Source organism: Schistocerca americana, chromosome X (assembly GCF_021461395.2).
Source record: "Schistocerca americana isolate TAMUIC-IGC-003095 chromosome X, iqSchAmer2.1, whole genome shotgun sequence".
NCBI lineage: Eukaryota > Metazoa > Arthropoda > Insecta > Orthoptera > Acrididae > Schistocerca > Schistocerca americana.
Genome location: NC_060130.1, coordinates 757,213,109 through 757,240,105, shown reverse-complemented (window position 1 = coordinate 757,240,105; position 26,997 = coordinate 757,213,109). Strand labels below are relative to the sequence as shown.

Genomic DNA, 26,997 nt, shown 5'->3' with positions numbered 1-26,997 from the left:
TGATGGTGTACCGCTGTGATGTCAAGCCGTATATCCCTCCTCCGATGCTGTGCTTTAAGTGCCGGAAGTTCAGCCATATGTCTTCCTGTTGTACTGCCAGCCTCATATGTCGAGATTGTGGTTGTCCATCCCATCCCAATACTCCATGTGCCCCGCCTCCCATCTGTGTCAGCTGCGGAGAGCACCATTCCCCTTGCTCGCTGGACTGTAGGATTCTGCGGAAGGAAAGGAAGATAATGGAATGCAAGACGCTGGACTGACTGACCTACACTGAGGCTAAAAGGAAGTTTGAAAGGCTCCATCCTGTGTGCATGACATCATATTACGCCGCCGCTATAACAACTGTTACAGCCCCATCCCTTGCACCAATTCCAGTCAGCTCTCAGAGCCGTAAGTCTACACCTGCCCCCTTGATGGTGGGGGTCACTTCGCTCCCTGTTGCTCGCGCACCACCTACTTTGGGAGCAGCACTCCCCCAATCATTGGGGACATCAGTCCCCACTTCTAAGCTGGAGAGGATGACGGTTCTGTTATATCCTAGCCAGTAATGCCACCCGAGCCCGCTGCCAAAAGGTTGGCAGCATCAAAGTCCGGATGCCGTCCGCATAAGCAGCGCCAGCGAGACAGGAAATCGCCGCAAGTCTGCGCGCGCCACCGCTGGCTTCTGGTTTCTTAAGCGCTGGAGTCGCGAGCGCTAGGACAGTTCTGTATTCGCCGCTCAGTTGTATACTCGCCACCGAATTGTGTACTTGCTAGTCAGTTGTGTGTTCATCGCAGCAGAGTTGTTGTTTGTCGTCAGCCGACGCTGACCTAGCCGCTCCGACTCGAACTCGACAGATTTCTGTAGACACGGAGTTCACTACTGTTTCTGTATCTTCGTTAATAAAGATAAGTACCGACTTTTATTTAATCAGAGTGTTTGGGTTTTCATCTTTCTGTTCACTGTCCCAGCGGACCGGTCGGCCCGCTATTAAAAGTGTGGCGGTGACTTCGTAAGCCGTTTCTACAGCGAATTGCTTGTCGCTACGAACGCCGCCACAAAAGGTTCAATCCCATCTCCGGCCATCCTGATTTAGGTTTTCCGTGATTTCCCTAAATCGCTTCAGGCAAATGCCAGGATGGTTCCTTTGAAAGGGCACGGCCGATTTCCTTCCCCATCCTTCCCTAACCCGAGCTTGCGCTCCGTCTCTAATGACCACGTTGTCGACGGGACGTTAAACACTAATCTCCTCCTCCTCCTCTAAGCTGGAGAAGCGTAAGTCTTCTTTAGCTCCTTTCACTAGGAAGGGGTCCCTTGGGTCACTCCCTTCCCAGGTTCTTACCAGTGGCAAAGCGGACACCTGCCGGTGGCTGAAGCTGAAACAGGTAGCTGGTCATAGGGCTTTACGATCCTCCTCAGTCCCGGAGACTGAATCAAAAAAGCCCTCCTAGCTAGAGAAACCCAAGGAACAGCATGAGAAATCAAAAAAGGAGACCCCCCCAAGAACAAGAAAATTGCGGTGTCGCACACACCACTGCTACCTACAAGCTCTGCATCTGAGGGTGAGGTGGAAATTCTGGCATCCGGTGGGGACCTAGATCTCACTGGACCCTCAGACACAATTGATATAGACTGCTGAGGCAATAAGTCAGTGGCAGCAGGTATCCCTGAGGTGTAAACTGCATCATTGAATGTTCCATGCTTTCCCAGTCTCATGATGACGTCATCTGCCAGTGGAATTGTGGCAGTTTTTTCCACCGCCTGGCTGAGTTACGCCAACTGTTAAGTTTTACACATGCTTCCTGCATTACCCTCCAGGAAACTTGGTTCCCGGCACTGCGGACCCCTGCCCGGCCCTCCGCGACTATAAGGGATATTACAGGAACTGAAGCGACTGAGTGTCAGGTGGAGTTTGCGTTTATGTCCTAAACTTAGTCTGTTGTGAAGCAGTGACCCTTCAAACCCCTCTTGAAGCTGTGGCTGTCAGGATAAGGATGACACACGAAATAAGTCTGCAACATATATCTTCCTCCAGATGGTGCAGTACCACTGAACGCATTGGCTGCACTGATTGCTCAACTCCCTAAACCCTTCCTACTTTGGAGAGATTTTAATGCTCATAGCCCTCTTGTGGGGTGGCACCATGCTTACTGGCCGAGGCAGAGATGTTGAAACTTTACTGTTGCAATTCAACCTGAGCCTCTTAAACACTGGGGCCACCACACACTTCAGTGTGGCTCATGGCAGTTACTCGGCTATTGATTTATCACTTTGCAGCCCAGGACTTCTCCCATCTGTCCACTGGAGAGCACATGATGACCTGTGTGGCAGTGACCACTTCCCCATCTTCCTGACACTGCCCTGGCGTCAGGCTCATGGACGCCTGCCCAGATGGGCGTTAAACTAGGCGGACTGGGAAACTTTCACCTCTGCTGTCACCGTTGACTCTCCCCCACACGGTAACATCGATGAGATGGTTGATCAGGTGACTACAACAATCGTTTCTGTGGCAGAAAGCATGTTCCCTCGCTCTTTAGGGTGTCCCTGGTGAAAGGCAGTCCCTTGGTAGACGTCGGAAGTCGCTGAAGCAATTCAGGAGTGTCGGTGAGCTCTACAGTGGCATAAGCAGCACCCTTCCCTGGAGCACCTCATAGCCATTTAAATGACTCCGTGCCCGCGTTTGCCAACCTATCAAACGACTGAAGCAGGAGTGTTGAGAGAGATACGCCTCGACCTTTGGGTGCCATACATCATCTTCCCAAGTCTGGGCAAAGATCAAACGTGTTTTGAGGTACCAGACCTCAATAGGTGTTCCCAGTGTTAACATAAATGGCGAGATCTCTACCGACACAAACGCAATTGCCGAGCACTTTTCTGAGCACTGTGTTCGAGCCTCTGCGTCGGAGAATTACCCCCAAGCCTTTTGCACTTTTAAACGGCAGCTGGAAGGGAAAGTCTTCTCTTTCACTACACATCACAGTGAATCCTATAATGCCCCATTTACAGAGTGGGAGCTCGTCAGTGCCCTTGCACATTGCCCCAACACAGCTCCTGCGTCAGATCGGATCCACAGTCAGATGATTAAACACCTCTCATCTGACTACAAGCGACATCTCCTCATCATCTTCAACTGGATCTGGTGCGATGGTGTCTTTCCGTCACACTGGTGGGAGAGCACCATCATTCTGGTGCTTAAACCTGGTAAAAACCCATTTGATGTGGGTAGCTATCAGCCCATCAGTCTCACCAACTTTCTTTGCAATCCGCTGGAATGTATGGTTTGTCAGTGGTTGGGTTGGGTCCTGAAGTCATGTGGCCTACTGGCTCCATGTCAGGGCGGCTTCCGCCATGGTCGCTGTACCACTGATAATCTTGTGTCCCTCGAGACTGCCATCCAAACAGCCTTTTCCAGATGGCAACACCTGGTTGCTGTCTTTTTTGATTTGCAAAAAGCATATGAAACCACCTGGCAACATCATATCCTTGCCACATTATATGAGTGGGATCTTCGAGGCCCGCTTCCTATTTTTATCCAAAATTTTCTGTCGCTCCGTACTTTCTGTGTCCAAGTTGGTGCTTCCCATAGTTCCCCCCATATCCAGGAGAATGGGGTCTTGCAGGGCTCTGTATTGAGTGTCTCTATTTTTAGTGGCCATTAATGGTCTAGCAGCAGCTGTAGGGTCGTCTGTCTCACCCTCTCTGTATGCAGATGACTTCTGCATTCCGTACTGCTCCACCAGTACTGGTGTTGCTGAGTGGCACCTACAGGGAGCCATCCACAAGGTGCAGTCATGGGCTGTAGCCCATGGCTTCCAGATGTCAGCTGTGAAGATGCATGTGGCGCATTTCTGTCGGCATCGTACCGTTCATCCGGAACCAGCACTTTACCTTAATGACGATCCACTAACTGTTGTGGAGACATATCGATTCTTAGGTCTGGTTTCCAACACTCATTTGACTTGGCTTCCTCATCTTTGTCAGCTTAAACGGCAGTGTTGGCAGCAGCTCAGTGCCCCCCGCTGCCTGTGCAACACCAGCTGGGGTGCAGATCGCTCCACACTGCTGCAGCTCTAGAGAGCCCTTGTTCAATCCTGCCTTGACTATGGGAGTGTGATTTATGATTCAGCGGCGCCATCAGCATTGCGTTTGCTCGACCCATTGCACCATTGCGGAGTTCGACTAGCGACAGGATCTATTAGGATGAGTCCAGTGACCAGCGTACTGGCGGAGGCTGGAGTCCCTCCGTTGAATATCAGACATGCACAACTGCTCGCCAGTTATATTGCACACATTCATAGCTCTCCTGAACATTCTAATTACCGTCTTATTTTCCCAACCGCAGCAGTTAACCTCCCGCATAGGCGGCCCAGGTTAGGGCTAACTATTGCGGTTCACATGTGATTGTTTCTGTCTGAACTGGAGTCCTTGCCTTTACCACCTCTCCTCAAGGTCCATCCATGTACACATCCATGGTGTAGCCCTAGGCCGAAGCTTTGCCTGTACCTCTCACAAGGCCCTAAGGACTCTGTTAACCCTGCGGCTCTCCACTGTCACTTCCTCTCGATTCTTGAAGTATTCTGGGGCTCTGAAGTGGTTTACACTGACAGCTTGATGGCTGATGGTCATGTTGGCTTCACCTACATTCACGGTAGCCATATTGAACAGCATTCCTTACCCAATGGCTGCAGTGTATTCACTGCAGAGCTGGTGGCCCTATCTCGTGCATTTGAGTACATACGTTCATGCACTGGCGAGGCGTTTCTCCTCTGTACTGACTCCCTGATTAGCTTGCAAGCTATCAACCAGTGGTACCCTCACCAACCTTTGGTAGTGACCATCCAGGAGTCCATCTATGCCCTGGAATGGTCCAGTCGTTCAGTGGTGGTTGTCTGGACCCCAGGACATGTCGGCATCCCAGGCAATGAACTTGCTGATAGGCTGGCCAAACAGGCTACACGGAAACCACTTCTGGAGATCGGCCTCTCTGAATCTGACCTGCGTTCTGTCTTACGCTATAAGGTTTTTCGGCTTTGGGAGGTGGAGTGGCATAACAGTACGCACAATAAACTGCGCGTCATTAAGGAAACTGTGAATGTATGGAAGTCTTCCCTGCAGGCTACTCGCAGGGAATCAGTTGTCCTTCGTTGACTCCGCATTGGCCATACGTGGCTCACACCCGGTTACCTCCATCGTCGTGAGAGCCCCCTCAGTGTCACTGTGACTCCCCAAAGACGGTCGTTGACCTCTTGCTAGCCTGCCCACTTTTAGCCACTCTGTGGTGGATTTTTAACTTTCCCAGCACCCTACCTTCGGTGTTGGATGGCAGTGCTTAAACAGCAGCTTCAGTTTTACGTTTTATTTGTGAGGGTGGGTTTTATCACTTGATCTGAGATTTAGCGCATGTCCTTTGTCCCTCTGTGTCCTCCACACTAGTGCTTTTAGGATGGAGGTTTTATTGTGTTGCAGAGTGGCTGGCTTCCCCTTTTTATTCTTGTGGTCAGCCATCCTCTGTAATCTGCTTTCTTGTTTTACTCTTTTCTAATTGTTTCTTGGGTCTCTCTGCTCTTTCCTTGTCCTCTTTTGTTCCTTTTAGTGTTTTTGCTCTTTCTTCGTTCTTTTTGCTTTTTCATTCCTTATGGTATTGTGCTGTATGTGTCTTTTGTTTTATTTTACCCCTTGTGGACTTATGTTATAGGAGCAAGGGACCGATGACCATGCAGTTTAGTCCCTTCCCCCCTCCCCCTTCCCCCCTCTTAAGTCATCCAACCAACCATTGATGAAATTCTCATGCCATAGTTATGTAGCAAGCTGCCAGAGGGGCCAAATCAAGATGGCACAGTCACTTTATAATCCAGATTGTTTCTCTACCTGCGTGTATTGGCGTGACAGAGGTGCAACATTTCTGCTGCAGTTAAAAGTGAATTACTACATGATACTACGCTTTTTTACTGTAGTGTGGGAGTTTTCAGTGTGTAACCAGACTGCAGACCTTTATGTGCAAAGAAACAAAAAACTGATTGATTATCTCACTCTTCATGAGCCTATTGTATTTAAGATAAATAATCCTCATTTGTCAAACAGAGTTGTATTTAAGAGAAATAATCTTCTTTTGTCAAAAACTGGATAATCCTGGATGGAATAACAACAGTATTATAAAAAGGATAGATTGCTACTCACCATATAGAGGAGATATGGTGAGCAGCAATTTATCCTTTTCATAATATTGTCGTTAATCATCTTTTGTATTATTCAGTCATTTTATTGCTCCAGAATGTAACATGGAATCATTCAGCTTATCATATGCATAATGAATTTTCCTTAGCAGCACAAAACTGCCGCTTTCATCATTCTTCAACACAAAACAATACTGTACTCCGGGGTTGTGGTTACCCTGCTTTCTAAAAAGTTATAGTTCTTGTATGGCATCTGAGTATCACAAACTTTTCTGTTTAACTTATCTCTGATTTTTACTTGTAATGTGTGTCTAATCTGTTTTTTTTTTGTGTGAAATTGCAACTTGGAGCAAAATACCCACATTAAATTCACTTTCATTTTGTTATTTCTGCTTCTTCTGGATACATTTTTGTGAAGGTTTAGTTACAAAAGTGTAAATCATCTGATAATGTTAGTTTTAATACTATCAATTATATATTATATGCTCCTGTAAAATTTATTGTGGTTCATAATTAGACTTAGTTGATTTTTGTAATGTGTTTGTCCTGTTTTGTATGCACATTGAATTTGCTGTGATTTACTATTAAATTTTGGCTCTTACACTTCACTTATTATTTACAACGAAATCAATGTAGAAGAAATACTACTTACTGAAGAGAAGCAGCAGAAAAAGACATTTGACATACAGTCATAGTGTTAATAACTGTATGAAGCAGCAGTAAGATATTTAGTTAAATAACATGTCCTCTAACATATCAGTAAACATTTGTTTGGCATGCACTTCTTTTCTGACTTGCTCCATCTTGTGTGCTGGCGTGGGATGTGCTGTCTGTCTGCTGCTGCATACAGCAGCATTACTCTGTTACTGCTGCCAGAGACCTGGTTTTTTTTTAAACCACATTAATATATATAATGAAACTAAATATCACTGTAGACTAATTTGGAACCACTCTTTCAAATGGGCACACAATATTCCACTTAAAAAAGAAAATTTTATTTTTAACAAGAAACAAACCAATGTCTTCCATTGGAACTGAGTGTTGTATGAAACATACCATAATCAGTATTATTTGTTGTGAATCTGTCTACACAATGCAAAAGTGAAATTGCAGATAGCTACCAAAACACCAGAGAAAATGTGTCTGATGACTTTTAGGAGACACCTGGTGGTAGAAGAAACCATTGGAAAAGTCTCTAAAAGTCATAGAATGAAAAGAATATGGAATACCTTAATTTTAATTTATCAAAATGTGCTAGCACTCCAACTAATTATTGAGATGAGTTTCCAGGAAAAAAATGTAAGTATGTTGCTGGTATGTGTGTTCATAAAGCTTGTTACCAGCTATTAGCATTTGGAAGCAGTGAATTCAGACCACCTGATCGGATTGTGTTCTTATCAACTAGAAATGCCTGAGACATATAAAAAATAGGACCTGTAAAAAAATGTAGATGTACCATCTAGAAAATTCAATTAGTGAATCTGATACCTGATTATATATAGAGTTCAACAAAGTACCATTAAATTAGAAGAGTCGAGGAATGTTGTTTTTCATATAAGTCTTTGTACCAGCAGAAATTTGAAAGCCATTGGTAATAATTGTTATGACCTGGTACAAATAAACCTAACTACACATCCATAACATTTTTTTCTCATAATAATGAAAATTGTAATAGTTCTTGTTATAACACAAATTGTGAAACTGTAATACTGGTAGTTAGTTATATGTTTAAAATTGCATAAAAATAAATTTTTAGAGTTATATACAGACGGCATTCATTTTTGATGACTTTTATGACAATTGTGAATGGATGATTTAATATTATTTGGCTGGAGGTAACTACCTTAAGTCTACTTGAAATTGTGCTTGCTTTGATAATTACTGAGAACAATATCATTTCAAGGACCCAGTCATGCTACACAGTAGTTTGACTTTGTTTGTAACTATATTCAACTGATAAAAGGATTGGAAATCTTAGTACAAGAAATATGGAATAAAAAATAATTTATAAAATATTCATACTGCCTCTCTTTCTCTTTCTCTCTCATTTTAGGGTTTGGGATAGTACATCGAAAAATGCCAGGAAAGGTGAAAGTGAAAATTCTTGCAGGCCGAAACTTGCCTGTCATGGACCGTTCAAGTGATACAACAGATGCCTATGTTGAAATAAAGCTTGGCAATACTACATATAAAACTGATGTTTACCGGAAATCTCTTAATCCTCAATGGAATTCTGATTGGTATAAATATGAGGTAATTTAGCTGTAATGCTGAAAATTTCCTTTTTATATTATACTGTCACACTTAATGTCCAAATGAAAAATAAAACACCAACAAGAATAGTGGTTCTTGCTTGTTAATAAGTGGTGGTGTGGTGGTAGTGATGTTGATGATGTCCATACATTTTCCAGAATTATTTAATTATTTATTGCCAGCCACTATGTGCCTTTCCACCCTGACTTGGCTTTTGAAGGGAATATTTTGGGGAAGAGCACTATTTTTCATATCTGAGGTTATGTATGGAGTATGTACATGATTGAATTAGAGGCTGGCATAAAAAAATGATGTTCCTCATAACTCATTTGCAACAAATTGAAGTTCACTAGCACAGTGAAATCTGATTGTCACCAGCTAATATTTTACAACACTCTAAGTGGAGTGTTGTACTCATTGCAGAACTATAGGGAAAATGTCCTTGTATAACAGAGTAAAACTATGTCCTGGATTAACTCTTAATGATATGTGGTGTTAGATTGAAACTTGGAGTCAATCTGTTACATATGTTTGGTTGTTAAGTACAGTGCTACTACTGAAAGATAGGGATCTGTGTTCAATTCTTGATGTGGCCGACAATTTTAATTTTTTTGTACAATAGACTTACATTCCGCACATCATTATTATGGTTTTTAAATTACTTTTCTGATTTACCATGTCTTTTTCTCTGCTGCTACTTACAACTAAGATTCTGTGCCTTGAAATATGTGATGTCTGCTGAATGGTATACTCATATCAACTTGAATTAAAATATATTTTCACTTTGAGAATTGTCATGTTTCGTCAAAAATAAATAGAAGAATACTGTTGGAATGAAATAAAATTATTTACAGAAATATTGCTAAGGATGGAATTATTCATTCTACAGAAAGACAGTTGAAATCATGTGGAAGATTTTTTCAGATTAATGTGTAAAAATATGCTGAAAAGTGAAGTTGGATGGTTTTAAAGAAGCTCAGAATGAAATTTTAGTCTAACAATAATGCAAATTTCTGGATGGAGCAATACATAAAATAAGGAAAAGGCAAGCAGTCACCTATAGCAGATCGATGCACGGAGCACAGTAACGCATAACAGAAAATAACATTTGCACTAGCTTTTGTGCAGTAGCAAGAGCAAATATCTGCACCTCCACATCTTGAGTTTAGACACTATGTACTTATGCCATGGCCCATTGACAACAAACCACCCTTGATCAGGTTATTGTTATCGTGGAGGAAGGGAATGTGTCGGTATTGAGAACCTGGGACATGGTATGACATCCCTGAGTACACTGCCTGGCAATGGATGCAACATAATTGGGAACTTGAGAATCCAGTATGCATGTGGGAACCAGACTTTAGTGTGTTACGACACTGTATAACGTAGTGGTGAGTAAGTTTATAGGCAGCTGAAATACTTAACTGATTTTTTGGGACAGTAGATATGGCTAAATGCCAGTCCTGGAAAACCAGACTACAAAGTAAACTTGGCTCTGCAATGAACACAAAAGAAGTTTATTCCAGTCCTAAATACACCTGGGAGTCATTTTATGGTAGTTATTGTGTCTTCAGCAGTGTGAGGCTTGATATCTTACCGTGGACGTGAAATGCTTTCTGTGGTAAATGATAATCTTGATGCTGTCCAGAGTGATGTCATGATCCTATCAGTGCTATAATTGCACCCTGAGAGTGTGACCTGTTTCCAGTAGGACCAGTCTCCTACACATTATTCAGCAATGACCAGACATAGTTTGGTGACAGGAATGAGATTTCTGTACCCAGATGGCATGCTTCTGCACCAGCTGTAACCCCATCAAAAACATATGACTAGAGACAAATTAGATGATACAACATAAATGTCCTGACCATGTGCCAAGAACCTGAGATGACCTGTGGAACATAGTGCTGGCTGTCTGGGAGGAGGTGGCAGAAAATGAGGTGTTTATTGCCCATTACATAGACACTTTTCCCTTCAGGATGCAGGTAATCATTGAAGTTGAATGCATGTGGATGATATAGTAATTGTTGAAGAAAGCAGGTGCTGTGTCCTTTTCAGCACTCTGTTGATCGCCTATCATAAAGACTCACTCCCTTTCAGAATGTAGGTAATCATTGATGTTGAATGCCTGTGGGTGATAAATTAATTTTTGAAGAAAGCAGATGCTGTGTCATTTTCAGCACTCCAAACATCTAAAGTGACATGCAGCTGTTTGTCTTGCCACCGTGTTGCTAAGACATTTCACTGGTTGCTCCAACATCTAGCTGTTTCTCACTACCATTGCACCTTGAACTCCACCTCATCACATGAAGTGCCATTTCCAGGTCTCTGTTTCTGGCAGATAGACTGTGCAGGTTTCCAAGTGTGTATTTAGAGGATGCTGTATCTCAAGTGTATGTAACACATTCCATCACATTCACAGTTACAAATATTCTTACTTTTATGAGTAGTACTATACATCCAGTAATGTGATTTGTGTTAGTGAGATGTGACAGGTTGCTTAAATTTCAACACCAACCATTTTTTGTGATGTCAAGTGTACCTCTAATGTGCATACACTGCTCCATAGAAAGAATTCTGCAACAGTACATGCAAACTGACATGACACAAAAACTGATATTCACAGTCAGCAGCACTAACTAATCCCTAAAGAATAGTCTCTCTAAATGGATTTCTCAGTGACATCATCATTAGGTCTTTGATACCACTGAAAAATCCAGCAATATCCATTGCCATTATACCATCTTTCAGTTATAGTACTTCTGGACAGTCACCACATGCTGTGTGCCTATACAGAGGGGTGGACAAAAATATGGAAACACCAAAATCACAACATATTTCTGTGTATGCAGTGTAAATTTTCAATATAGTGTCTCTTCAAACACCAAATACTTTGTTCAAAGTCATTTAGTTCTGACATCATGCACTCAGAACTACACAGAACAGTGCTGTGACCACAGCTGACACTCACAACGTATTGAGGACATTGCATAGGTACCATTCATGGTCAAATACAACAGTGCAACCTGCAGACTTGGCTAACATCTGCATTTATGTGGAGCATACATTTCTCATGGTGTTTCCATATTTTTGTCCAACCCTTGTAGCTTCTCAAACACATTGTTTTTGAATGTGGCAGCAGAAAGTCTGTGGCTGAATAAATAATTTAGGGAGTAAAGATATATAGGAACTTCAGAAAGTAAGTGACACATGTTGTCCCACATTAAGACTGCTGTGCAAGAAGAGTGGCACATTGTTGGAAGAAAGTACATGTTCTGGATTTCCTGCAGAGACAGTTATGCTGTGGTACAGATAGCAGATGCACCACAGTGTGGGAGCGAAATGATGTCGCAACTGGAAAATTACTGTGAATTTGAAGTATGTGGTCCAGGTATGGCTCTTGTGCGCAAAATGTCTAATTTGCAGCCAGATTCACCTTAAAATTCTGTCTGTATGGAGACCAAATACAACATCACCTTAAGCTGTAGGGAAATTGACACAGACATGGGTGATGCTGTTTGAGATGTCCAGATCTTGGGCTTTGTGATATCCATCTTTTCAGCAAGCTGAAAGAACATCTGGTGTGGAGGACAGATTCTTCATTCACATAGCGGTTCTCGAGTGTCTCTTGAGCTTATTGGCTGGACCACAGTTGGCTCTCCACTCAATTTGTTCATTAGACCATCTTAACCTTCTTATTCTATCTTCATTTCTGATCTCCTATTTGCACTCTGATTCCATCTGTTATCACGGGAATGCCAACCTCGTCCCGTCTGTCCCCAGATCGGTCTGCCACCGTGGTTGCCCCAGTTGCTGCCCGCAGTGGGGCTGAGCCCTCGCATGTGGTTGATTGGGAGGTCATTCCAAGGCGTGGCAGGCAGTGGAAGATGTCCCCGGAGGCTGATCATAAAGCCTCCATGGTGTGTCTGACAAACAGGTTTCAGGTACTGTCTCTGGCTGAGCCAGATGCAGCTGCCTGCCCTGATTCAGAGGGTGATTCTCAGCCTTCAAGGTCCGGGCAATCGAAGAGGGTGGGCTTGTTGGTAGTTGGGAGCTCCAATGTTAGGCGCGTAATGGGGTCCCTTAGGGATATGGCAGCTAAGGAGGGGAAGAAATCCAGCGTGCACTCCGTGTGCATTCCGGGCGGAGTCATTCCTGATGTGGAAAGGGTCCTTCCGGATGCCATGAAGAGCACAGGGTGCAGCCAGCTGCAAGTGGTGGCACATGTCGGCACTAATGACGTGTGTCGCTTTGGATCTGAGGAAATTCTCTCTGGATTCCAGCGGCTATCTGATTTGGTGAAGGCTGCCAGTCTTGCTTACGAGATGAAGGCAGAGCTCACCATCTGCAGCATAGTTGACAGAACCGACTGCGGACCTTTGGTGCAGAGCCGGGTGGAGGGTCTGAATCAGAGGCTCAGACGATTTTGTGACCGTGTTGGCTGCAGATTCCTTGACTTGCGCCATAGGGTGGTGGGGTTTCGGGTTCCGCTGAATAGGTCAGGAGTTCACTACACTCAGCTGGCGACTACATGGGTAGCTGAGGCTGCATGACATGGACTGGGCGGTTTTTTAGGTTAGAAGGCCTCGGGAAAGTACGGTGTGGGCTGCAATCTCAAAGGGTGCATGGCAAATACAGGACGTGCTTGGATCAAGGAACAGTTGGAATTGTAGTTGTAAATTGTTGTAGTTGTGCTGAGAAAGTCCCTGAGCTTCAAGCGCTAATAGAAAGCACAGAAGCTGAAATCTTTATAGGTACAGAAAGCTGGCTAAAGCCTGAAATAAGTTCTGCAGAAATTTTTACGAAGTCTTAGACGGTGTTCAGGAAAGATAGATTAGGCAGAATTGGTGGTGGAGTGTTTGTGTCTGTCAGTAGTGGTTTATCTTGTAGTGAAGTCGAAGTAGATACTCTGTGCGAATTGGTATGGGTGGAGGTTATACTTAACAGCCGAACTAAGTTAATAATTGGCTCCTTCTACCGACCCCCAGACTCCGATGATATAGTTGCTGAACAGTTCAGAGAAAATTTGAGCCTCGTAACAAGTAAATACCCCACTCATACGGTTATAGTTGGTGGGGACTTCAACCTTCCCTCGATATGTTGGCAAAAATACTTGTTCAAAACCAGTGGTAAGCAGAAAACATCTTCCGAGATTGTCCTAAATGCTTTCTCTGAAAATTATTTCAAGCAGTTAGTCCATGAACCCACGCGAATTGTAAATGGTTGCGAAAACACACTTGACCTCTTAGCCACAAACAATCCAGAGCTAATAGAGGGCATCATGACTGATACAGGGATTAGTGATCACAAGGTCGTTGTAGCTAGGCTCAACACCGTTTCTTCCAAATCCTCCAGAAACAAACGCAAAATAATTTTATTTAAAAAAGCGGATAAAGTGTCACTAGAAGCCTTCCTAAGAGACAATCTCCATTCCTTCTGAACTGACTATGCAAATGTAGACGAGATGTGGCTCAAATTCAAAGATATAGTGGCAACAGCAATTGAGAGATTCATACCTCATAAATTGGTAAGTGATGGAACTGATCCCCCATGGTACACAAAACAGGTCTGAACGCTGTTGCAGAGGCAACGGAAAAAGCATGCGAAGTTCAGAAGAACGTGAAATCCCGAAGATTGGCTAAAATTTACAGACGCGCGAAATTTGGCACAGACTTCAATGCGAGATGCCTTTAATAGGTTCCACAACGAAACATTGTCTTGAAATTTGGTAGAAAATCCGAAGAAATTCTGGTCATGTGTAAAGTACACAAGCGGCAAGATGCAGTCAATACCTTCGCTGCGCAGTGCCGATGGTACTGTTACCGACGACTGTGCCGCTAAAGCGAAGTTATTGAACGCAGTTTTCCAAAATCCCTTCACCAGGGAAGACGAATGGAATATTCCAGAATTTGAAACACGAACAGCTGCTAGCATGAGTTTCTTAGAAGTAGATACCTTAGGAATTGCGAAGCAACTCAAATCGCTTGATACGGGCAAGTCTTCAGGTCCAGATTATATACAATAGCTCCCTACTTAGCAGTCTTATACAACCGCTCGCTCACCGATAGATCTGTATCTACAGATTGGAAAATTGCGCAGGTCACACCAGTGTTTAACAGGGGCAGTAGGAGTAATCCATCGAACTACAGACCTATATCATTGACGTCGGTTTGCAGTAGGGTTTTGGAGCATATACTGTATTCAAACATTATGAATCACCTCAAAGGGAACGATCTATTGATACGTAATCAGCATGGTTTCAGAAAACATCGTTCTTGTGCAACGCAGCTAGCTCTTTATTCGCACGAAGTAATGGCCACTATCGACAGGGGATCTCAAGTTGATTCCGTATTTCTAGATTTCCGGAAAGCTTTTGACACCGTTTCTCACAAGCTACTTCTAATCAAGCTGCGGGCCTATGGGGTATTGTCTCAGTTGTGCGACTGGATTCGTGATTTCCTGTCAGGAAGGTCGCAGTTCGTAGTAATAGACGGCAAATCATTGAGTAAAACTGAAGTGATATCAGGTGTTCCCCAGGGAAACGTCCTGGGACCTCTGCTGTTCCTGATCTATATAAATGACCTGGGTGACAATCTGAGCAGTTCTCTTAGGTTGTTCGCAGATGATGCTGTAATTTACCATCTAGTAAGGTCATCCGAAGACCAGTATCAGTTGCAAAGCGATTTAGAAAAGATTGCTGTATCGTGTGGCAGATGGCAGTTGACGCTAAATAATGAAAAGTGTGAGGTGATCCACATGAGTTCCAAAAGAAATCTGTTGGAATTCAATTACTCGATAAATAATACAATTCTCAAGGCTGTCAATTCAACTAAGTACCTGGGTGTAAAAATTACGAACAACTTCAGTTGGAAAGACCACATAGATAATATTGTGGGGAAGGCGAGCCAAAGGTTGCATTTCATTGGCAGGACACTTAGAAGATGCAACAAGTCCACTAAAGAGACAGCTTACATTACACTTGTTTGTCCTCTGTTACAATATTGCAGCGTGGTGTGGGAACCTTACCAGGTGGGATTGACAGAGGACATTGAAAGGGTGCATAAAAGGGCAGCTCGTTTTGTATTATCACGTAATAGGGGAGAGAGTGTGGCAGATATGATACGTGAGTTGTGATGGAAGTCATTAAAGCAAAGACGTTTTTCGTCGCTGCGAGATCTGTTTACGAAATTTCAGTCACCAACTTTCTCTTCCGAATGCGAAAATATTTTGTTGAGCCCAACCTACACAGGTAGGAATGATCATCAAAATAAAATAAGAGAAATCAGAGCTCAAACAGAAAAGTTTAGGTGTTCGTTTTTCCCGCGCGCTGTTCGGGAGTGGAATGGTAGGGAGATAGAATGATTGTGGTTCGATGAACCCACTGCCAAGCACTTAAATGTGAATTGGAGAGTAATCATGTAGATTTGGATGTAGATGTATCTTCCTCCTGTTTCTGCTTTCACTTCTTCTGTACCTTACTTCATCTTCCTTTTACCTTTCTTCTTTTATGTTTTTCCTTTTCTTCTATTTATCTTACTTCTTCTTTTGTTTCTTATATTTTGTGTCTTTACTACTTCCATTGACTTCTTGGAACAGATTGGTTGTGTGTTTTACAGCCAGTACAGCTGTAAGAAAATATCTTGGATTTTTTACTGGTCATCACAATCTTCTGCAGTTGTGGTGACCTACACAACTGTGTCAGTCTGTAAATTCTTGCGGGCACTATGAACATGTTTCACAGAAGCTACTTGATGCAGGCTATTGCATGGATTTAAATGCTGGAACTGTTGCACATTAAGGTAACTTTCCATCTGCACTTGCCTTTTCGTGTTTGTCATTGCTGCATGACGTTTCTTCTAACTCATATTTCTTCTAACACATCTTTACACAGCTCTAAAAGCCCATTTGATAGATTCAGTTCTGCCATAACTGTGACGTAGAGAATTCTTATATGTAATTTCCACTGTATGATGTGAATTCCTTGCTCTGCATCTATCATTTGTCTCGTTGAAGTATCTGCGGGATCCTTGCACTTCCTTTCTGTAGTGTTTTCAACAAATTGACACCTGAAATTGTCGGATTCAGCATCCACTTGAGACAGAATTATGTTGTTCTTTGATTTTTCCTTCCAGATGTCACCTGTTGACACTCTGAGTTGACAAGGCATTTGCACTCTTCTGGAATCTTTGTTTTTGTTATTCCAGCAAATTCCATTTTGTGAGATGTATTTGACTTACTCTTTACATGTTCTGGCAAATTTTTCCATCTTCAGTTCTAATCCATTTTTCAGCATTTCTATGTCCCACTTTTGTATTTCATGCTGTTTCTGTTAGGTCTTCAAAGCTTTCTATCCTCCTGTACTTCTCATTTTGCCCCTGCTCTCTGTTTTTCTGTGTATTGTGTTGAGCTTACAGACTGCCCATCACTTATTCTAATGTAAATTTCACAACATCCCTTTTCTGGATGCCCTGTTCACTGTGTACTCGTACATTTTCTTTTACATAAGCCATGATTCCCATGGCTACATAATATTCACCAACACTGTTCATTCAAGTTAGTTATGTGGTTGTGACAATTTATCCTTCAATTATCATTATCTGCCACTCAATTGCACCACAAAACACAACCCTATCAATGATGAAAGATTATGGTCATAATGTGTAGCAACTGTTGCTTTCAGCCACAGTTCTTCGTTGGTATGTCATGGTTGTCACTTTAAGACAGTGTTGCTTCTTACCATTCATCCTCTGGTTACATTCTTATAAGCCCATATCATCATCCTATCACCTGATCCCAGGTATGAAATACATATGGTAATTAGACACCCTCACGTAGATGGGATGTTGGAGTTTACATGCTGATTATAAAGCACTGTTTTAATGAAACATGAAGTAGCGACACTTGACTGTAATTACACTGACACACATTATCTACTGAAGAATGGAACAACAAGTAGGAGTTGACCTAAGGTAAGATCAATTTGGGTTCTGAGGAAGTGTAGGGACACTTGAAGCATTACTGAACCTACGACTTATAAGGCAGACTGAAGAAAGGCAAACCAGCATGTATAGCATTTGTTGAATTAGAAAAGACTTAATAATGTTGACTGGAATACACTATCTTAAACCCTGAACTAATCAGGCTTAAAATACTGAGAACAAAATGTTGTCTACAACTTGTACAGAAACCAAACTCCAGTTATGAGAATCAAAGAGCATGAGAGGGAGGCAGCAGTTGAACAGGAAGTGAGACAGGGTTGTAGACTATGTAGCACATTCTATTCTATCTTTATGTTGAGCAAGCACTAAAGAGAAATTTTGAAAAGAAATTGAAATTCAAGGAGAAGAAATAAAAACCTTGAGGTTTGCCAGTGACGTAATTCTGTCAGTCAACAAAGGACTTGGAAGATCAACTAAATGAGATATTTAGTTCTTGAAAAGAGATGATCAGAGGAACACCAACAAATTTAAAGTGAGGTGTGTAGTTTAATTAAGTGAGAGATGATGGTAAGGGAATTGGATTAAGAAACAAGACACAGAAAGTAAAATAATTGATGATGGCTGAAGTAGAAATGGTATAAAATTCAGACTGGCAGTAGTAAGAAAAGCATTTCTGGAAAAGATAAATTTGTCAACATTTAATGTAAACTTAAATGTTAGGAAGACATTTTGGATGAAATTTGGGGCTACAGAAAAATTCTGAATATTATATGAGAAGATTGGATAACTAATGAGGTGATGCAGAATAGAATTGAGGAGAAAATTAATTTATTATACAACTTGACTAAAAGAAGGGATAAGTTGAAAGGATTGTGAGGCATTAAGGTACTGTTGGTTTGGTAATGGAGGGAAGTGCGATGGGTAGAAAATTGTAGAGGGAGACCAAGACTTGTATGTATTAAGCAGATTCAGATAGATGTAGGTTGCAGTAGTTATGTGGAGATGAGGAGTCTTGCACAGGATTAATATCTTAAACTGCACAACCCTTGGGACATGGGTTGCAGACTGAGTGTGGCTGCTCTAGTTTTATAGTGTTGTTATGTACTCCCATGTTGATTATGGATGCATGGTGAGTATTCTACCAAGAGAGATGGGGCATAGGCCACCGCGAAGGAATCAGGCTGGCCACAGAGAGATTAAGGAGGAGCCACATTCCTGCACTTGCAGCAAGGCTAGTGAATTGCCACTTCACGTCAGGCAGAACGCCTTGTGGTATAACAGCTGTACAGAATATATTCCATATTCCATGTGCCTGTATACCGCACCATTGCTCACCCTCCCATGGAATGACTTTTCAATAATTGCCTGCGGCCATTTGGTATTTGTTCAAATAATGTAGAAATGGGTGTGGCTTTTGTTAATGTATTGTGCCAAGTTTGGAGCAAGAAGTCACCTTTCCTTCACATGAGGTCCAGAATTGTATTAAATTTGATTCAGTTTACGAGAGAAAGCATTACAAATGATATTTTTAGGTCTGTCTGTCATAATATTTTACATGAGAACCTCAGTTTTTATGTCAGGTATACAGACAAAAAATCCATTGTCTGTTTAAGATCAGCCCACCACCAGGTAGGTTCACTGTGTACTGTTGGAAACGGGGGGAGGGGTGGGGGGGGGGACTTGGTGGATCTGTTTGAGTAAACAGAATGAAAGCAAAGAAGAAACAAATGGAAAGAAGCAAAAAATTGTAATTGTTGTTCGTTCATTAGTTCCATGAAATACTTTTGTTTTATGTAGTTGGATGACTCAGAGTTGCAGAATGAACCTCTCCAGTTCCAGTTAATGGAAGTGACACTTCATATTCATTAGTTTCCTGACACTTCTTTTTTATAGGTGGATGATTCAGAGTTGCAGGATGAACCTCTCCAGATTCGGTTAATGGATCATGACACTTACTCTGCTAATGATGCAATTGGAAAAGTATATTTGGATTTAAACCCTCTGTTACTACCTTCACCGCCTCCCATCAAAAATACTGCTGTGTCTGAAGGTGTCCCATCTGGCACAAATGTGACTGGTGGTAAGTGGTTACTATAACATTTTATAATGTGTAATAATTGTGTTATTTGTAGATTTCCAACTTTTATGAGAATCTAAAGCAGTATAAAATTGAAAGTGTAATGGAGCCTTTTTAAGTGGCTTTCCACACTGGAAAATAGCAGCAAGTAGCAAAATTTTCATGAATTGTGAAGGAATTATGCCCTATTTTTGCCTGTAACTCTGATTCTCAGCATCAAAGTAGAGGTAGGAATGAATGCAAATGGAGTTAGGGAAGAGGGAACATATGGGACATGTGAAAAATGCTTGCCATATAAATTGTTTCTAAATGGAACAGTCACTTTCAGCAGAAAGCTCATCAGGTGATTCCCTGTAGAACTTGGAAGAAAGACAGAGACGTTTTAGTTAGATGAAAAATTAAAATAAATGACCAAGGAGTGTGTATAAAAATGATTGAGAAGGAATAGCCTAAAAGATATTTTTGTATCCATGATTTAAAAGTTGATTGCAAAGAAAGAGACAAAATGTTTTGCATACTTTTATCTGTGATGTATATATTATTTTTCATGTTTGGTGGTAAAAATCTTCCTTGCAGATGCTGTGTTGTTGCATGTGTGCAATATTTTGAAGTACATACTACAATATTACAGTGAAATAACATGCATGCCCTTCTTCTTATTCTTTTACCTGGCCTTTATCCCATATGTTCATAGGGTCAGCATGTTAATTTATGGATTTGGCCGTGTTAGTGTTAGAGGTTGGCCAGTTGTCCTTGCTACATCCACATCAGTACTCTGCAATCCACTATATGGTGCATGGTGGAGGATACCCTGTACCACTACTAGTCATTTCCTTTCCTGTTCTACTCGCAAATAGAATGAGGGAAAAATGACTGTCTGTATGCTTCCATATAAGCTGTAATTTCTCATATCGTATCTTCATGGTCCTCATGTGCAATTAATGTTGGAGTCAGCAGAACTATTCTGCAGTCAGTTTCAAATGCCGGTTCTCTAAATTTTCTCAGTAGTATTCCTCAGAAAGAATGGTGCCTTCCCTCCAGGGATTCCCATTTGAGTTCCCGAAGCATCTTTGTAACACTTGTGTATTGTTCAAACCTACCTGTAACAACAGCTCGCTGTCTTCCTTTAATCCGACCTGGTACGGATCCCAAACACTGAAGCAGTTCTCAAGAGTAGGTTGCACAAGCATCCTATATGCGGTCTCTTCAGAAGAACCACACTTTACTAGAATTATCCCAATAAACTGAAGTCAAACATTCGTCTTTTGTACCATTTCATATCACCTTGCAACGCTATGCAAGGTACTAAATTTAAATGATGTGACTGTGTCAAGCAGGAGACTACTACTGCTGTATGCGAACATTATGGGTTTGTTTTTCCTACTCATCCACATTAACTTATATTTAGTGCTAGCTGCCATTCATGACAGCAGCTAGAAATTTTGTTTATGTCATCTTGTATCTTCCTACAGTCACTTAATTTTACCACCTTAGTGTCTTAGTCTTTATGATCATGGTTGTTGTACAAATCTGTCTTTTGCTGCCTTTATTCCATCCAAAAATATTTGCAGTTCAGTTTTCACATACACAGTGCTGAAGGGCCAAAGAATGTTGTGACACCTATTAAGATATAAACCAGGACCATCAGATTACTGTCCCAAAACATTGCCTTTTGTGGGCATTATTTATTTGTGTATTTATTTATTCAGCCATTTCAGTTGATACATGTTGTATCATTACTTACAGACCTTGACATTTGGTTATACAATGACAATTAAATAGTGTACTCTTCAGTTTAGTTTATTTATAGAGAGATTACAGCATAATATGTTATGATATTTTACAGTATGTGACTTATCTTTAAATTTACGCACACACACACACACACACACACACACACACACACACACACACACACACACACAATGTTTATCAAAATTGAATGATACTGCTGTTTTCTATCTTTGACATGTGTCATATTTTAGGATGTTCCTTTTAATAATCAATAATTTCATGTAAGGAATTAAATGGATTCTTCTCCAGCATTTCTCTGGCCGTGTGCTTCAACACATTAATGGTTTTGGAAGACTATTGAATAAGTACATCCCTATATATGTTACACTTTTCTCATTGTCCTCTGTTGGATTGTTCTCTGTTTCCAACAGTTTCTTTTCTGTATTGATGAGTACCTTCTTCTTATTTACAGAGCTTCCCCTTAGTATTATTCCATGTAACACTATGGATTCAAGGCATACTAAGTAAAACATTTAGAGGACTTTGATACTGACAGTTTGGCTAACTTCCATAGTTCATAGCAACCTGAATTTAATTTACTACTTATACTATTGATGTGCTCTTCCATGTTAACTTATCATTGAGGTGGAGACCCAGAAATTTTACATGAGGTACTTGCTCAAGTTCTTAATTTTTAGCACTAAATCATTATTTTGTGGCCGATTGTCTTAAGGCTCGTTAATTGACTTTTTTTGTAAAAGAACACACAAACAGTGATGGACACAACACTTTATTAAATCAAGGAAAAACTTGTTTGCCGTAGAGTGGCTACACTACTAGTCCAATAATCCTTGTCAGAATGTCAACAAGTAACTGAGGGGGAGCCTGGCCAGGAACAACTCTGTAAGTTATCATGTAATAATACCGTACCAACAGCCATTATGTTGATATTGTATTATTAGGCAATCAGTTTCAACATTCCAATCACGTCATCTTCAGGCCTGTTGCATGAGTGACACCCAGTTCCACTTGTGCATTTATAGGACAAGGCACCAATACTCGTATCTGGTTCTGTTACTTGGTTGGTCAATTTGGGGCAGGGGACCAAACAGTGAGGTCATTGGTCCCATCGGAGGGGGGAAGGAAATTGGCCGTGCCCTTTCAAAGGAACAATCCCAGCATTTGCCTGAAGTGATTTAGGGAAATCACAGGAAACCTGAATCAGGATGACCGGATGTGGGTTTGAACTGTTGTCTTCCCAAATGCAAGACCAGTATGCTAACCACTGCACCACCTTGCTCAGTGGTTTTGTAGATATCCAAATTTCATGAGCTGGCACATGTGTGAAGAGCACATGTGCTCATGAAGTTCAGATATCTGTGGAACCAGATACGAGTATTGGTGCCTTGTCTTATACATGCACAAATGGTGCTTGGTGTCATACATGTGATACGCCTGAAGATGACGTGATAGGAACGTCAAAACTGGTTGCCTAGTAAAACAATATCAATATAATGGCTGTTGGTATAGTATCATTACATTTCATCGACCAGCCTCTGTCCCATGCTCCTGGATCCAGGATGGCATTACATTTACTGTAAGTTGTCGGCTGGCTGGTAGAATGCATGGAACAGATGCATCTACAATGAGAGTAACTATGAGATCTTGAACAGCAAAAAATTTTTTTAGAAAGCCTGAATACTGACTTTGGTAGTGGCTGAGGAGCACTGGACCGTGTATAGAAAATGCAAAAATGTATCAGTGACAAACAGCCAAAGCACATTCAGAAACGGACCTGCAAAATCCACATGGATGCATTCCCAAGGCTTGGTTACTGGAGGCTATGGGGAGAATGAGGCCTTGTGAGTCTCATGTTGATTAGCACACTGGGGATACACAGTAATCAAATGTTCCAACTCTTGGTCAGTGCTAGGCCAGGACTCATGTCTGCAAGCCATGATTGGTGGGGGGAAACATCTCAGTGACCCTCATGTAACTGCTGTAAGACCTCCTGTTATAAACTCCCGGGAATGACCAACCTGGGAGCTGCGTCATCCATGGAGAGGAGGAGGATGACCCCTTCAATGACCAAGAGACGGTGGTGCAAGACAACGTAATTACGGAGCAGATCGGAAGCACGGCCTGGAGGTCAAGAAGACCAATGCTGCTGGACAAGGTGGACTACCTGCATTAGGGCAGGGTCAGATGCCTTGGCATCTTGGACACTAGTGATTGGGAACCCGTCTATCACTTGGCGGGAGGAGATATCCAAATGAAAACATATGAGCTCCACTTGATCAAACTTGGCGTCTGGGCCAACGGGCAGCCCAGATAAGGTATTTGCGTTGGTATTGCAACCAGTGGGGCGAAAATGAATGTCATAGTCATATTTGGAAAGGAACAAGGTCTACTGCTGCAACCTGTGGGCCACCTTATCAGGGACCCAGGCAGACGGACTAAATAATGAAATTAATGGCTTGTAGTTTGTAATTAGTTGGCATTGACCACATACACAATGGTGAGAGTCTCCCCCTCAACTTGATGGTAGTGGACCTGTGCTGGACTGAAAGTTTTGGATGCAGCACGAGTGACTGCTCCAACCGAGTGAGGTGGCACAGTGGTTAGAACACTGGACTCTCATTCGGAAGGATGATGGTTCAAACCTGTGTCTGGCCATCCAGATTTAGGTTTTCTATGATTTCCCTAAATCACTCCAGGCAAATGCTAGGGTTGTTCCTTTGAAAGGACATGGCCAATTTTCTTCTCCATCCTTGACGCAATCTGAGTTTGTGCTCTATCTCTAACGACCTCGATGTTGACGGGACATTGAACCCAATCTTTCTTCTTTCCTTCTGGCTGCTCTGCACCGTCTGCATTGTGATGAGTGAGGACTGCCCCCATGCCATACTGAAAGGCATCTGTAGCCAAAACCAACGGTTTGTGGGGATGAAATGTAGTTAGACATGGTGCCGACCTGAGACGTTGCTTCAGCATGGTGAAAACTTGGTGGCATGCTGGAGACCAGACAAAGGAAGCACCCTTGCAGAGAAGGAGGTAGAGAGGGCATGCAATGGTAGATGTCCCAGGCATCAACTGGTGGTAATAGGCAATTTTGCCCACAGAAACCTGCAGTTCCTGCAGCGACGAGGGGCATGGCATGTGCGTAATGGCCCTGACAAGACTCTCCATGGTTTGGATACCCTGCCACAAGATGCTGTGGGCCAGGTACTCAAGAGATGGTTGGAAAAAATTGGACTTTGGCCGATTTTAATGCAGACTCATGGCCCGAGATTTATAAAACAGGACCAGAGATTGTACGGGTGGTTGCTTGTAGTATGTCCGGTAATAACAGTGTCATCCAGATAGTTGGAACAGTGTGGAATAGTAGACATGACCTGTTCCAGATGGTGTTGAAAAATTGTGGGGGCACTTGTCACACCAAACATCAACCGTTGGTATTGATATAGGCCAACAGGTGTATTAAGAACTGTGATACACTTGGATCCTCATCCAAGGGGAACCAGTGATATGCTTCGGAAAGATCAAGTTTGGAGAAGAATTGGCCCGGCCATTGCTAAGCATGTGAGCACTTCATACAGATGTGGTGGTGGGTACATGTCCAACACAAATTGTGAATTCGCAGTGACCTTAAAACTGCTGCAGAGCCGCAATTTAACAGAGGGATGTGGCCCATTCGTTAGAGGAAATGGAAACCACAGCCCTGAGAGAGGCAAGTCGGTCCAGCTCCTCCTTGACTTGGGAACATAGGCTATAGGAATCTGCCTAACATGAAAATATCTACAATGAGCCAAGTGCTTCAAGGTTAGTTGCGCTTGAAAGTCTATCACACGCCCTAGGCCTTCCACAAAGATATGTGGAAATTGTGAGCACAGAGATTCCAATGATTGATTGGGCACTTTGATGGGAACCAACTGTATGGAGTCTATGACTGAAAAGCCAAAAGCCTGAAAGGTATCAAACCCAAAAAGGTTTGCTGAAGTAGCGTCATGGACAATAGTAGAGATAATAGACCAATTCATTGATTTATAGGCAACTTCAACCATGAATTGACCAAGAAAGGACATTTTCTGTTTACCATACCCCAGGGCACCTGTTTACCAGCAATAGCGGTGGAGAGCTGATGTCTGCATATGTTTGGGCATTAAGCAAGGAAACTGCCATGTTGGTGTTTACATGCAGTTGTATCTGTTGTGATAGAACCAAAACGCCAATAAAAAGCTTGTTGGAATTCTGATCGGGAACTAGCCCTGATGATGACCTTCCATATCCATGGTCACTCATGCTGCATTCTATGCAGTTGAGTGGCAGATTACCATGGCGTGGCCTTTTTTCTGACACTTATGACAGACAGCCCAATGCTAGAGTCACTCTGATCTGTCATGTTAGGAGTAATGAGACACACAAGACAGCAACAGGGAATGATGACTGGAACAAACAGGGAATGATGGCAGGAACACTGTTTATAAGATGTGTGGAAGCCGTTGGATTGGCCGTCTTGCACCACTGCTAGGTTGTCCTACCCAGATACAGCAGAGACAGCCGAGCCATCCTGTACTCCCATGACATTATATCAGGCTTCCAGCTTCTGACCAGCAGCATGTGACACATCATACGACTGGGCAATTGACAAAACCTCATTGAAGGAGCGGTTCTCTAATTGGAGGGCCTGTTGTTGGACTTCCTTATCCGGGGCAGAGTGGATTATAATATCGAAGACCATGATGCCCGCATATGATTTTTTTGAGTTGGCTGTGACCAAATGGCACTTGTGACTAAGGCCGTGGAGGGTTGTGGTCCAGGCATGATAAGACTGATCGGTCTGCTTCTTGCATTGGAAAAATTCAACCCTAACTGCCAGGACGTGTGTGCTGGTGGCAGTAGGAAGACAACAATGAACATAAATGAAATGATAATTAAATCAAGATCCTAAGCTGTCGACAGGCATTGATATATATCAACGGGGACAGTTGAAAATGTGTGCCCCAACTGGGACTCGAACCTGGGATATCCAGGCAGATGCTCTATCCATCTGAGCCACCGAGGGCACAGAGGATAGTGCGACTGCAGGGATTTATCCCTTGCACGCTCCCCATGAGACTCACATTCCCAACTTAATGTCCACACACTACATTCGTAGTGCCCCTGCCCATTACACTCATTACTCGCGGCAGACAATCTTACCGAGTCCCGTAAGAGTTCGGACAATGTGTGTGCATCCAGCACAGAAGAAGAAGGTAAATGGTTGGTTAGCCTTAACTATATGAAGATGGTATCTGTTCTTTACACATGTCCAAAACTGCTACATAATTAGGTTCCCGGCATGAGGACCACTTAAGGTCACCAGAGTATTATTGCTTTATGTAAAATTATTATAATATTTGGATGCAATGGGATTTCATCAGATTAACTTTGTGAAGTTCACATTCAGATTACTCACACTCGTGTTGAGCAGGAGGTATAATTAAATCATCAATGATTACAATGTCGCCCGCATCTCGTGGTCGTGCGGTAGCGTTCTCGCTTCCCACGCCCGGGTTCCCGGGTTCGATTCCCGGCGGGGTCAGGGATTTTCTCTGCCTCGTGATGGCTGGGTGTTGTGTGCTGTCCTTAGGTTAGTTAGGTTTAAGTAGTTCTAAGTTCTAGGGGACTTATGACCACAGCAGTTGAGTCCCATAGTGCTCAGAGCCATTTGAACCATTTGATTACAATGTCGCAAAGTGTGTGAGTTGGTGAGTGTTTAACTATAAAACCAGAGACTCAATCCCCAGTTGATATTCTGATTTTTTTTCTGTAACTCATTACTTCTTTCACCTCTGGTAA

General features: G+C 42.5%; 1 protein-coding gene across 3 annotated transcripts in view; it reads left to right on the top strand.

Annotated features, from left to right (window-relative positions):
- The window catches only part of LOC124556845 (C2 domain-containing protein 5), a 226,041-nt gene that overhangs the window by 65,815 nt on the left and 133,229 nt on the right, over positions 1-26,997 (top strand). For all 3 annotated transcript variants that reach the window (XM_047130864.1, XM_047130863.1, XM_047130865.1), the window contains 2 exons: positions 8,207-8,406; positions 19,239-19,425. In XM_047130864.1, the coding sequence (XP_046986820.1) occupies positions 8,230-8,406; positions 19,239-19,425 (364 nt within the window). In that variant the 5' untranslated portion in view covers positions 8,207-8,229. The remainder of the gene's footprint in view (positions 1-8,206; positions 8,407-19,238; positions 19,426-26,997) is intronic.